The sequence below is a fragment of the Scleropages formosus genome, chromosome 3 (assembly GCF_900964775.1).
Source record: "Scleropages formosus chromosome 3, fSclFor1.1, whole genome shotgun sequence".
Classification (NCBI taxonomy): Eukaryota; Metazoa; Chordata; class Actinopteri; order Osteoglossiformes; family Osteoglossidae; genus Scleropages; species Scleropages formosus.
The window spans coordinates 12,001,606-12,016,129 of NC_041808.1; the positions used below are offsets into that span (position 1 = coordinate 12,001,606).

Sequence of the window (14,524 nt, forward strand, 5' to 3'; positions counted from 1 at the left end):
GTAATTAACCAAGGTGGGAAGTCAAACCTCTGGGATTTGTGGGGGCAGCGGCAGTCATGTGCACCACCTGAATCCCCTGTCACCGGGGTAACCAGTGATGCGCTGTCACCAGGACAACACAGATGCACTGTCACCGAGGCAACAGTGATGCGCTGTCACCTGGGCAACCGATGATTAATGTCACCTGATTTACTAATTTTCCCTCCATTTTTCTTAAGTAGGAAAAGTCTACATTAATTAACTGTGAGGCAGCCAATAGTGCATTGGTTAGAACTGCTGCTCTAGACCTGAAGGTTGCAGGTTTGAATCTCACATCCAGCTGTAGTTCCCTTCAGAAAGGTACTTATTCTAAATTTCTCCATTAAAAATTACTCAGCTACATAGATGGGTAAGTATAAGTGTCTTTGGAGAAATGTGTCAGCTAAATGAATGAATGTAAACCATTTCTTTAATACTAATGGACAACAAATACTGCCGTTGTTTGAAACATGACCAATTAAATCAATTAGGAATTCAAAAACTGTTTAAGAAAGCTGATCCAGATATGCGGCTGTAACACAAAAATTGCTGGTGCGCTGGTGTCCCCACCGCCATACTCAGAAGAGCATCCATTAACACAGACCGTGACGCAAAAGACTCTGGAACGACCTCACATGCAAAACAGGACAAGTAAAGCACTAAGGTTCTCAGTTCTGGCTCTGTTGTGGTGGAACGACCTCCCCGTCTCAGAACTGCTGAAACTCTGCCCACATTTAAAAAGGGTCAGAAAACACACCTCTTTCAGACTCACTTCGCCCATGATCTCTTCAGCTCATGTAAATGTTCATGCACCATAATTTTATGATCATGCCCGGATAAGCCTTTACATAGCTACTCCTGCAATGTATGTAAATGTTTGTGTAGGAAGGTGATCAAGAATCGTCTGTCCTGAGTTTTATGCACCTCCTCATGTGATGAACATTAGTGCATATTGTGGAAAGAAACAGTCTAATTTTACTTAAGAATCACACGCCCGCAACTGTGTCTGTCTTTCTCCTAAGGTAATGCACAAATTATATTTTCTATGAGATGTACGTCGCTTTGGAAAAAAGCGTCTGCTAAATGAGTAAGTGTAAACTGTAAACTGTCCGCTATCAAAAACTACACTAAAAACTATGTATTTTATAGACTTGTTTTCAATCATTCCTTGAAAATTTGCCAAAAATGTTGTTGAACAAAGAAGAGCAGGGGAAAAAAAATTGCTTTCAGGGACAGAGCCAAGGCAAAGCAAACAACACTTCGACCTTGCATAGCATATGAAGCTTTGACAGGTTTGATGGGCACTTATGTGTTTCTCTCTCTGCATGCAAAGGGGAGATAAGGCCCTTTCATGACTGAAAACAACAAAGCGCACCTTCGTGTTACATGGCCGCTGGCAGCAGAAAGTAACTTTTTCGGGTTCCAGAAAGCAGAACAAGGATGCTTTCACTGACATCAACAAGTGACCCAAATGCTGCTAACCCTACGGTCTGCGGTCTCATCCAGAGCCCGGACCGGCCACGTCACGTCCGGGAGCAGTGTCTGGGGGCGGCCCGCCATTGCTCGCACCAGCGGTGGCATCATCTCCGAGCCCTGGCACTCTAATCCACTTGGGCGGCGAGCCTTTGACATGGGACCTAATTTTCCTGCAGTTTGTTTCACGATAATTAATAGCCTTTCAGCATCGCCGTCCCTCTTGTCTGCCCTTTCGATTGGATTAACTTCTAAATTTCTCCAAATTTCTTTGTGACGGCATGCACTTAATTGCATTAGACCGCCGCGTTCAGGGGTATTGGAGTCATCAGCAGTACTGCTCATTTCTGCTGGGCCAACAGGACTGGCGTGCTGCACGAAATCTTCTAGAGACAGCAGCCCCCATCACCAAACCGTCAATGGTGAACATGAAGGAAGACTCCCCATCAAGGCTGTTCGTTTCCCTCCAAAAATATTGACTCTGGTGGTGATCTAAGCTCTGCATTTTTTCGGGACCAGGAGCGCACCACTGTCGTTTGGGTTCTGTATACGCCTCATTTTGCTTTTGTAACACACATAACTGGTACATAAGAGAGAAGACACAGAGCCATGCGTTTATCACACGCAGGGCTGCAGTGTTTGACGGACAGGGCAGAAGAGCAGGGTGGATATTTCGGGGAAGGAGAACAATCGAAAGTGCCCTATCATCTCGGCCCAGGCGCACCAGGCCGGAGCTGCACCAATTCTGTCTGCAGATGAGAAGCCCCCAACAAAAGGACTGCTGACTGAAGACAAAACCTAAAACATGAGCGCCTCGAAGGTGCAAAAGGTGATAAAGTCCAGGAGAGAATTGGAGAGGCCAGCCGTTGCATTAGAGCGCTGCTTATTATGGTACAGCGATCAGCGCAAATGTGTTCGCCTTTGTGTTCTGCACTAATAGGGGCTCCAGGTGCGCTGCGTATTAGTATTATTATTATTATTATTTCATTCCTCTGCCTCTCTGACTCATAGTTTCACCCAATTACTCAGCTCAATATTATTACTAAAGCAATTTATAGCACAGCTAAGAGAGCAGGGCTCCTGCCTGGACAAGAACAGGTGACCTTCAGATTACAAATCCTTGCCCTTACAGACCATGCTACCTGCCACTCATGATTGATTTGCTGACAATATCCAGCACCTGTTACCAAGGCAACGCAAGCACATGGCTTTGGGTGGTGGTTTTAATTCATCTCTTGTATACTTCTGTAGATGCTCACTGTAACACAGTGCTGAGGAATGGCTAAGCTGCTCCACACTGACAGCACCAGCATTGGATTGTGCGGTCCAACACTCCACTCCCCTTGGCGTTGGTGGAATTCCGGCACTTTCCGTGATCTGGCAGAGCTGAACCGTGCTCTGCTGGACTTTCCACAATGTCCCGGGAGACCTGCGGCAGGGCCAGAAGTGCCACCTGTCACTAAGCAGCACATTTCCAACAGGTAGCGGGCAGTCAATTCAAAAACCTTAAAGGGAGATGGAAAAATTAAGATCTCACAAACAATTCATATTGATGTATTATATTTGCAGTTATGTTTTAGTAGTGTTTTCATTTCAAAACAATTTTGTAAACCTTTGTGGCCATTGCGTCACCACAGCTCTTTATCTCGACGTCACTAGACAAAACAGGCCAACTGTGCGAACGCACCGTTTGAGCCGTTTTCAGATTTATGTAAAGTTAATTTTCACCATTAAAGCAGACAGTTTTTCTTGGCTCTGTTAAATTAATTGGTGTAATACCTGTCAGAAAGTTAGTTAAATGTTCTACGTTGAACTACATCCATGCTGGCAGGAGCGGCTGCTGCTAGAAAGGCGCTAATTGGTAGCAACGTGGTAACTTTTAGCAATGCTGTAAAAGTTAAATAAAATTACAAGGCAATAAATTTTTAAGCTGGTGCTTGTGGAAAAACAGCATTTGTTCATTTACTCACTCACTACTTTTAACAAGGAATGTAAAATATAAACAAAGAGCATCATCTCTTTAGATTGTCATGTACAAGAGTCACACAGATAGTTAGCCTAGTTAGCCACTTAATAGCACAAACATGCTAAACACTCTTTATTCTGAGTGGTCCTTCATTTATACAAAATGAAGTTAATACATTTTGCCTGCATGTAACAGTATATTCTGGCGTTGTGTGGTGAATGTACAAGTTGTGAGTACGATCACCGTGTAAAGGTGGCTAAGTGTGTTCGCACAGCCACGGAAAGGTGAGCAGCAAATTGCTGGTTGTTACAGCTCTGAATTAGTGCGAGACAGACGCCCCAACACAGTGTGTTTACTGGACACTTCTGTACTGTATCGACCTGCCCAGCCCCGAGCATCCCAAGCAAGAAGCAGCGAGGCTACAGAAGGACTCCTTGTGAAGTTAATTTTTTTTCCAGCCCAAAGGTAAATTGACCCAGAGAAATTTTCTATGACAGTCTTTTTCCCCCTAGAATGGACCCTAAGGGCCACAGCGATGGTGCACACCAAGGCAAATAATGCTGATTCTTCTAATCTTTAAATAACCAAGGCAGAAAAATTCTGGGCAGATAAATTTAAAAAAAGAGATTTACTGAAGTTTTCCAGCACCAACCAAAGCAGTCAACAATGTGCTTGTGTGTGCTCTGCCTGCTCAAAGCAGGACCAAGAGATGAGTGCGTGCTCCTCTCAAGCGGGGCACGGCACACGGGTTCCCGCAAGAGCCGACTTCACTGTAGGCCACACTGACCCTGAAGCACCACCCCGGTGGAGTCGCTCGAGTTTTTAACTCTCGTCGCAGGCCAGCTACATCTCCCGTTGCCGGGGGCGACAGGTTCTGCACGCCGACCGAGAACAAAGACGGCTGAATCAAACGGACCGTGGGTGGGTCTGCTGGACCGTCTGACTCCTGGGAGTTTTCCTGCGAAGGCTCTTCACAGAATCCGTGCGGTTGCTGCAGCAGCCCGCTTCCGTTCCTCTGTGAAACGGTAAGAGAAACTCCGACCTGCTGTGGTACCACGTTTAACACCTTTAAACACAGAGAACCAAGCGCTGCTCAGATTTGAGGTGCTCCGCAGCTTCAGGGATGCCACATCCTGCTGGAAGCCCGATGGTGGAAGCGGACGCTGGTCAGTGAACAAAACTGCAGTCAACAAGTCTAGCGGCTCAGTCAGAAGGCAGTCTGTTCAGGAGGAGAGAAACCAAAGCAATCCCACAATCCTGTGCTTCAAATGAGCCCTTATGGAGGCTCACCAGACGGAGCAGGCGGCACGACGCGTTGCATATGGTGAACAAATGCTGTGCTCCAGGAACCCTGAGGGCATTTTCCGGCACTTTCCTTAGTTTCACATTCACCCTAACACAATTCCAAATGATAACAGCGGAGTTATGAGAACCCGACGACCATAAAGGTGTGCGCGAGACACTCGTTCCTCTCCGTCCTCAGAGGAGTTCCCACAAGAGGTTATTAAACACACATTGTTTGAATCTCAGCGACCGCCGCATTCCTTCCACCAGTAATGAACGTGTCTCAGAGCGGTGTAAATGTAGGTATGGTTCCTGGAAGTGGAGCAAAACCTCCGCGGTGCCCTACATCACGACTACATAGTGCCAAAAATTGTGCAAGGCAGGATGGATAGATAGATAGATAGATAGATAGATAGATAAAACTGGATAAAACTGGGGTGGGGTGAGGAACAACGCTCAAGGGAAATGTCTCCAAAGTGTGATGGATTAAGCCCAAGCCCAGAAGCAGGAGAAGAAATAAAAGCCCTTATATCAAATTATGTCTCTCATCCTAATTATTAATATCCGCAACAATAAACACAAGAGGCCTGCAACAGCAGTGCAGGCGACTGTCTCCCACCTTGCTGGACTTTAGCTTCTGACTGAACTCGCGTTGTGAGATCCAACAACCATCTGTGGCAGACGCACACCATCTGCGTGAGCTGAAAATGTACTGTACGGCTGTACATCTGAGAACATTCGTCTGCACCGAAAATCGAGAAAAGCCACATATTCTGACAAACGTTTGTACAATAATTGTGCATTTCTCCAGTTAAAAAAAAAAAAGTTAAAATGAGAGGGAGGAGGCCTGATGTTACCAGATTAAAAACATATAACAGTCACAAGACACAACAAACTCCAAAGAATCGTGTTAATTTTTCTTCTCTTCATATGCCTGTATTACACATCGCACGTTCACACGGCGTTCAGCGCAACCCGTCCTCGTGATGATGTTTAGTTACCATTTTCTGGGAATATTTTTCTGTCTAATAACTGTATTTTAGAGCTTGAGTGATGCTGTAAATGTTTAGCTAGTGACAGAACCAGCACTGATCCCAATCACTTCCTGAGCGAAGTATATATTGTAAATATTACAGTACTTTTGGTGAACAATAATTGTTAACACAGAGAGCAGCTGAGACCCAAAGCAGCTGTCCTGTCGCCTCCCCCCGCATGTGTAAGCCTTACCTGTTATAGATATCGTCGTCCTCCCCTCCCCAGCCCCAGTACTCATTGGGGAAGCCGTTGATTTTCAGGAACTGTTTTTTGCTCAGACCGGAGACTCCTCCAAAGTATCCAGCGTAGGGGAGTCTGCAGAGGAGACAAAACCCACTTAAAACATATCAGGGACAATGGAAATAGACACTCACCCTGATCGATCAGAATTTTCCAAGTTATTTTTGGTTCCATTGGCGTTCATTTACAAACACACGTAAAATGCCCCCAAACAGAGCCTCCTTCATTCAACTTGTTTCTACAGTGCTTACACCTTGGGTCTATGTAGGAGTTACTGGATGCGTTATATTTTCATTTCCAGCCACTTAAAAGATTTTTTTGCGTGTAACTTTTTTTCTGAAAGTTAGTAAAAACATTAAAAGTATTACAAAGTATATATCTAACACTTTTTCAGAACCTGACCCGTAAATAAAATCCAGATACTTCTCTGTTAAGCTTTTATTGATTGTGGCTTAATGGTAAAAGTGACTTTGAATTTACAAACAAATTGAGTTACCAACACACCTCTGGTCCCAAATGTGTTTGTAAGCTTAGGAGCCAGGTTGTGTTATACATGTAAAAAGTACCCTTGAGCAAGGTACTTTCCCCGAATTCCTCCAGCTATATAAATGGGTAAATAATTCTAAGTAGTTTAACATCTGAAAAAGTTTCTTTGGCTCTATACATGGTCTTATTATAAAATATAAATAACATATATATTTATGTTTTATAATAAGACCATGTATAGAGCCAAACTGTTATTGTATCTGTTAGTGGTTTCATATTATTCAGCTGGAGGGTGAAGTGGCGCAGCGGGTTTGGCCAGGGCCTGCTCTCTGGTGGGGCTGGGGTTTGAGTCCTGTTTGGGGTGCCTTGTGATGGACTGGCGTCCCATCCTGGGTGTGTCCCCTCCCCCTCCAGCCTTGCGCCCTGTGCTGCCGGGTTAGGCTCTGGTTCGTCACGATTCCGTTCAGCACAAGTGGTTTCAGCCAGTGTGTGTGTGTGTGTGTGTGTGTGTGATTATTCAGTTGGCCATTGGGTATTTGCACGCTCTGCCTTGTGTAAGTCGAAAACCACGGTAACCAGGGTATGGACTGCAGACCACACCCTTTGTGTTCACGTCTGTCCTGATGACCCTTAAAAAAACCTTACACTCCCTCAACATAAACGACTAGACAAATAGAAAGATCTCTGAATGAGGCAGAGTCTAAAGAAAATAGGAAACATACATCTCCATCAAGCTGAACCCCAGACCTCATCGCTCACACGGTCATGTTTGTTTGAGGGTTGTGAGACAGAGGCCAGAGGGCGTGTCCTCCTTCTAGCCGGGCCGACCGCAGCAATACATTCCATGTACAACAATACACAAGAAGGTGATGTCGAGAAACCGCCCCATTTCTTATTCACAGCATTCCATTCCTCCAAACCACATCATGTGATCAGCTTATACAACACCCTCACGTTGCACTGAGTATGACGCGCACTAATTCTGTATGTGTATGGCACGGCCCGGGGCAGCCTTTCCGCTTGGCTGCTCACACCCCCCCCCCCACCTGACCCTTATGCACACACTGCCCTCCCCAGTTCTCCCGCCATTGCCATTTCCTCAACACACCCTCCTCTCCAGTAGCACCACCAGATCCCTGTCTGGAGCTATAAACACTACAGAACTTGACCCTGGAGGGAGGAGAAAACACCCCCCCCGCCACCTCACCCTGTAAACCCTCTCCAGCTATGCATAAATCTCTCTCTCTCTCTCTCTCTCTCTCTCTCTCTCTCTCTCTCTCTCCCTCTCTCTCTCTTTCTCACACACACACACTCTTTCTACCCCCTCCTGCACCACACTGCTCTTCGCTCCTTCTTGTCCTCACTCCCCGGCTGCCCTCGTCCTCCATCGCTCACTAATTAAACTTCAAGATGCTCGTCTGGCATGACTCAAGGCACAACACACTACAAAGGTCTCTGTTCCTGTGTCTGAACCGAGAGCGAGCAAAAAAAAAACATCAAACCCTGGAATGAAGCTGTGCTGCAACAACGCCATCCACTGCGGCCACAGAGAGCCTCCTGTCCTAACAATAAGGGATATTAGCAGTTTGTTGCTGTCAGGGAACATATTTGTTTTTACGGGTAGACGAACGTCTCTCTCGAAAGGTGCTTTACGTGCACGAACAAAAAATTTCCTGTCTCTGCCAAAAGAACGCATTACGTAAGTGCATAAATAAATCTATTAAACAATAAAGACAAATACACAGAAACAGACTTGTAATTCTTTCCTGCATTCCACTCCACAGTAACACAGATGTATGGAGAGATATAAATTATAGACAGTACTGATTAAAATACTGAAGTTATTTCAGCTGACACTTTTCTCCAAAGCAACTTTCAACATCAGACTACTTATAGTGATTTACTCATCCATACAGCGGGGTACTTTTAGTGTATCAATTCAACACAGGAACCTTCATCATGGGAACAGAAGCAGGAGGTGGGATTAAGTCCAAAGGCAGGGGCTCTAACCACTATGCCACCTGCTGCCCATACATACATGCAGATTCTTCACGGAAAACTATAATTGTATCTGAATAAATGAGCACATGTCAGATGGGAGGTAAAGTTGCGGACGTTTCCCTGTTCCTCTCCCTCCCCTTCAGGATGTGGCCGAGCTGTGCCCAGGCTAGCAGATGGTGACATGGGCAGCGGCCAGGTGACTGCCAGAGGCCGGGGCGTGCCAGGCAGTGGGCCACCAGCGCAATGCTGGGCCGGGCTGCAGATTAGCGCTGAAATACAACAACCATCAACAAATAAGGCCATCTGTAGGGGCGGCGGGTCCCCACAGGAGGTGATTACTGACAGAAGGCTTCACGCTTGGCATACCGCACCAGCAGAGACACCCACTTCCCATACACACTGTGATGGGAAAGAGCGCCCCTTTTTCTCTTTGCAGGCCAAAAGGCTACAGCACAAGGTCAGCACGTCAGATGGGTGGCATGATCATCATTTACAGCTGCTTGTGATCCTGGGAAAAACTGATGAGTTGTTCTGTTTAATGTCATTAACTAGAAACTGGCTGTCAGCGAGCATATGGCAGTGAGGGAAGGCTACTCTTAACTGTTATTTATTCCTTTTTTCCAATAGAAGTTACACACACATGCACATAGTCTGAAACAGCTCATCCCAAGCAAGGTCATGGCAAGCCGGAGCCTAACCCAGCAACACAGGGCGCAAGGCTGGGGGTGGGAAGGGACACACCCAGGACAGGATGCCAGTCCATTGCAAGGCACCCCAAGCAAGACTCGAACCTCAGACCCACCAGAGAGCAGGCACAGGCCAAACCTGCTGTGCCACCGCACCCCCCAATACAAGTTACATTGCCAAGTTAAATACAGTGCTTTACCTATTGATACAACTGGGAATTTTTATTACTGGAGCAATCCAGGGTAAGTGCCTTGCTCAAGGCTACTACAGCAGGAGCAGGGATTCAAAGCTGTGTTCTATGAAAGCAAGGTGACAGCTTTAATCACTAGGCCACCTGCTGTGCCCATGTGGTACGTGCTCTTCCTAGGCATGATGTATACAAATTTCATTTTCTTTGTTTGGTCTTAAGGGCTTTACACATGTTGATTTAAAACCAAACAGCTATTGCACATGGCAAAGAAAAATTTGCATCTAGAAGACACATTATTTTCGAACTAGCATTAATCTAGCATCAAGGAAGCGGGTGGAAAGTAGTAAACGACAGTTTAAGACTGAAAAATACAGCAACACTGGCCTTTCCAGACTGTGCAAGAACCTTGTTTCAGGTCTAGAGTGGACAGCGGAGCAGGGATGAGGAGGGAGGAATGATGAAAGTCTGATGGACAGCGTACACTAGCTCCAACTGTACAAAGCCCATCCTACCAACAGATTGTGTTAGCCTTCATGTCTTTAGGAAAAAAAATGTGTCAGGCATTTGGAAATAAAAATTCAGTGTGTGCACAAAGGTGCTCAAGTCTTGACTAAGCTCTGTATATACATAAAATAATACTTAGAAAAGAATGAGAAAATCAATTTTAATACCGATCGTAACTGATACGAAAGCTCCTCGCTGTGACTTTTGCCACTGGGAAAATTAAAAACTAAATTTTTTTATATAGAGTAAACTAATTCATAACTCAAACTCCCTTCAGGAGGAACGGATTTATACATATGTCAAATGTGGATGAACCAGTGCATATAGATGGACACACGGAGTGCAGGTTTTAATTCAGTTATCAAGAAGTTACCTAAAGCCGAACTTGTCCATGGCGATGGCAAAGTGACGGGGCTGGTCGTAGCAGTGGTACAGGTTGCGATCGTCCATGGGGATGAGGTCAACGTCACTGAAGATGAAGCAGTCGTAATCGGCCTCCTTCAGCGCTTCCACGTAGCCGATGTTCAGCAGTTTGGCCCGGTTGAAGGTGTCCTCACCCAGCTGTAAATCGATAGTAACCGTCGGTCAGTCACAGGGGGCTACACGACAACCGCGGTCGGTCTGTGTGGTCACAAGCATCCATTTTGACGTGACTAAAAAGAACATTTCAGAAAATGTGTATACAATTCCATGCCATGGTATGTTTTCTCTGCCTTCAATAGCTGTTCAAGAATCACCCACCGTAATGAGACTTGTCACATTTGGTTTGGCTGAATGACACACAGAACTATCATAACTACTATCACGTAAAGTAATTTGGATTTGCAAGTTTATTCGTAAATCAATTTGTTTGGTAAACCATAGTCGTTTTTACCGTAAGTCACAACCAGTAAACATTTAACAATGTTAAGTTCCCTCGATTTATTCTGTGTCAGGTACTATAAAAGTCTTAGATGTAGCTACTATAAGTAAAAAGTGAGTAGTAAAACTTTTTAAATATCATTCAACTATTCAACATCAACTGAAACTAATAAACTTGAAAATGACTTAAAATAAACATGTCATGTCTACAAACTCCTATTCGGTGCTGATAGTAGACCATTAATTGCAAAATGATGCAACATTCTGCATTTTGTTATAATTCGTCAGCACATGAAAAGCAAGCCGTTATCACAGAAGCGAGTTGAGTTTAGGCAGCCCCACACTTCGATTCTGTTCCGGTACCGTCTTCTAGTTGTTGGAAACAGAAACGCAAGGTATGTTCACTCCATAATACACAAATTTCATATAATAGATAAGTTGAATATACACACACACTTTCTGACCCGCTCGTCCCATACGGGGTCGCAGGGAACCGGAGCCTGCCCGGCAACACAGGGCGTAAGGCCGGAGGGGAAGGGGACACACCCAGGATGGGACGCCACTCTGTCGCAAGGCACCCCAAGCGGGACTCGAACCCCAGACCCACCGGAGAGCAGGACCCGGTCCAACCCACTGTGCCACCGCGCTCCCCTAAGTTAAAAATAACACAATCAAAAATAAACTGAAAAATGTTTACATGCTTCACAGGTCGTACTTCACCCATGTATGCTACATCGGAGTACTGAGGATATGGGAGACATATTGAGAGCACAGTGCAAACCAGAGTCAAACCCCTGTTTTCCCTCCTATTTATGTGCCTAACGCCCAAGTTCTCTACAATGGAGCTAAAATCTGTGAGAATGAAGTGAGAGCAAGAGGAGGGAGTATGTGGCGGGCATCTCTTTTTAATTTGATTGACGTCCATTTCGAGAATGAACTCATTGATCTCTGCGGCATTGCAGGAGCCATATTTGGGGCACAGCAGTAATGTTTCAGCATTGAAGACATAGTATACAGCAATAAAACATAATCCCATGTAATTCTGTAATACCTGAGATTTGCAAAAGTAATCCCATGGAGAATGAAAAGCCTGTACATTTGCTGATGTAGCAAATGTATAAACCACATTACATCATTTGTGAAACAGGCAGCCTGGTGCTGGATAATCCATATGTATATTTTTATATTGTGAATCACGTATCGAATTTCAGATGAGCAATTCAGGAAAAACTGAGTAAATTTACCATGTTCTTTTACGCAACAGCAACACTTCACAACCAGGTTGCCCTTTGTTATGTAATTCTCTGGTACCTGCACAATAATATGATTTCTCTAAAGTCCCTAAAGCACCTAAGATTTATAAAAAGGTCATTAATGATCATTATTTAGCTGATTCCTTTGTGCAAGATGACTTACAATGTTTTGTTTTTTATATTAAGCAATTTCCAGTTATTTCCCCTTTTATACAGTAGGCTAGTTTTCACTCTATTAATTCAGGATAGGTATGTTGCTCAAATAAGAGCAGAATTCGAACCCTTGACCTTTAACTTCAAGGCAACAAATGAACCCAAAATGCAACCTGCTGCGGTTCTTTATTATATTAGAATTTCAACCTTGTACATACTTTATAAGGCAGGCGTGGTGGCACAGTGGTGCAGTGGGTTTAACCGGGTTCTGCTCTCTGGTGGGTCTGGGGTTCAGGGCTCGCTTGGGGTGCCTTGTGATGGACTGGCGTCCTGTCCTGGGTGTGTCCCCTCCCCCTCCAATCTTACGCCCTGTGTTGCCGGGTTAGGCTCGGGCCAAGCGGCTTCAGCAAAGGTGTGTGCGATATACTTTATACCGTATTTGGTTTCAACTCATTCAATGCTATTTAATTATTTTATGCAGCAATAGGTGATATATAGCTAAGGATTTCCACCTGGCACATCTGCTCCCGGGATGGGCCCTGTTGCTGTACCCTAGAACTGGATTCTCACCTCAAAGGGCTGCAGTGAGCACCGAGCCACTGACCCCATCCTTAACTTCTAAAAAGCCTACATAGGAAAAAGACATGAAAAAGTGCTTTAACCTCACACCAATTTGATTTTTCCTTTGATATTAGGCCTTTCTATTGATCCAAACAACTATATGAACGTGCAAAGTAAATGCGCTACAATCTGAACTCGTTTTTCAACACCAAAATGCTATGAAAAGGGAGGTATTAAAGCATTCTCTTTCGATGTTTTCAAAGCGCGCTTCTGTGCTAAAAATTAAAGATGAGGGACCGCTCTTTGGATGCCGCCGCTCTCAATCAATGTTAGCATTCATTCTCGTGGTCTCCGAGGCACAACGAGGGAGGGCTTTAATATGCAGCTTTATCAGCAGGATGGGGGGAAAAAATTCTATGATAAGGCAATGTATTAAAAAGGCAAAATTGCCTTCCCCTCCAGCCAGCACTCTCATTACACACACATCGGAACGCCCTTTCTTCTGCTTTAACAAGACCTGTTCATCCAGACCTCTTGTTTCGGTTAAAATGGTAGATGTGCGTGTCCTGTAATCAACACCCGTTCTGTAAAAAGTTAAGAACCATTATTAGGACACACAGTACCCCCCTATTCTACATCCACAATCTAGATGCAGCTGGTTTAACCGCACTAAAAGAAATGTCATTTATCAATTTAATAGGTCAATAGGTTACATGGAAAATACTTCTGTACAGCAGAGCTGAACTGCTTAATACATGTTGACATGAATGTAGGTGGAAGTTCTACCATAATAGTGAGGTGCCAGACAATTTCATTGACAGTAGCTCTCTTTCCCAGAAAATGCTTTTCCCTTCAGCAGCTGTGCATCTGTTCTTTTTTGCTGATATAACCCGTACAAAAGCCCATCTGGGAGACGTACCGAAGCCTAAATGCCCACTTTTCCCATTTCAAGCAGACGTGCACGCGCTGATTGACGGCACAAAGTTCCTAAATACTCATGGCAATGAGCAGACAATGCAGCACGATGCCAGGCCCGAACTGCTCCGAAAAACAAAGCAGCACAAAACAGCAAAAAGTCACATCACATTAGAATGACAAAGTATAACAAATTCCTGAAAATGCTTCAAAACTGCATGCAAAATGACAGGAGGAAGGGGAAATGCTGTTGGAAGATACTGGTTTCAGCTGCATTCGTCTTAGCCGGATGAGCGACTGCACAAGCTCCTTACCGAGCGAGAGTCTGTCTGAAACTCGGTTTCTTCCTAAAATCTCAAGTCATTTAAAATTACTTAAACCTCAGCCATTTAAAGTAATTTAAAATGCCTGAAAACGAAACACATTGTCTCCATAAACTCCTATTCTATTGTTTACAGATTGATATTATAAACGTGTGCAACGCTCCTCATCTTGTCATCGATCGCCAACACTCAGGAGCACCGGAGCTGTAAACACCGTGGAAGCGAGTTGAACGAAGGCGGCTCCACACGTCCCTTCCGTTTGATTGCACCGCTGCTGACATTTATTTCGCCGTTCGCTTTCGCTCCACAAAAGCAGGCATTTCACAAAACGGATGCGAAGAAAACGCTATGCAAAGTACACAAAAAAATTATCTTTGAAAACTTCACAATACAAGAATCCAGTGTATTATTTAATTTCTATCTGACCTTGTTAAAATGTAAACTAAAACCGCAAAGCAGCTACCCCACCTGCTACGGTCGGACCAGCCCAAGCCGGACACCTCCCGCGCTCAACTTCTCTCGGAGGCCCATTCAGTCCTTCCACTCCTGCCCTATGAAGGGCAATTAACCCCGT

General features: G+C 44.8%; 1 protein-coding gene across 3 annotated transcripts in view; it reads right to left on the minus strand.

The window, feature by feature from the left end:
- The window catches only part of b4galt2 (UDP-Gal:betaGlcNAc beta 1,4- galactosyltransferase, polypeptide 2), a 118,104-nt gene that overhangs the window by 19,907 nt on the left and 83,673 nt on the right, over positions 1-14,524 (minus strand). For all 3 annotated transcript variants that reach the window (XM_018753681.2, XM_018753682.2, XM_018753683.2), the window contains exons 4-5: positions 10,258-10,445; positions 5,969-6,091 (exon numbers count right to left, since the gene is read on the minus strand). In XM_018753681.2, coding sequence (XP_018609197.2) covers positions 5,969-6,091; positions 10,258-10,445 — 311 coding nt within the window. The remainder of the gene's footprint in view (positions 1-5,968; positions 6,092-10,257; positions 10,446-14,524) is intronic.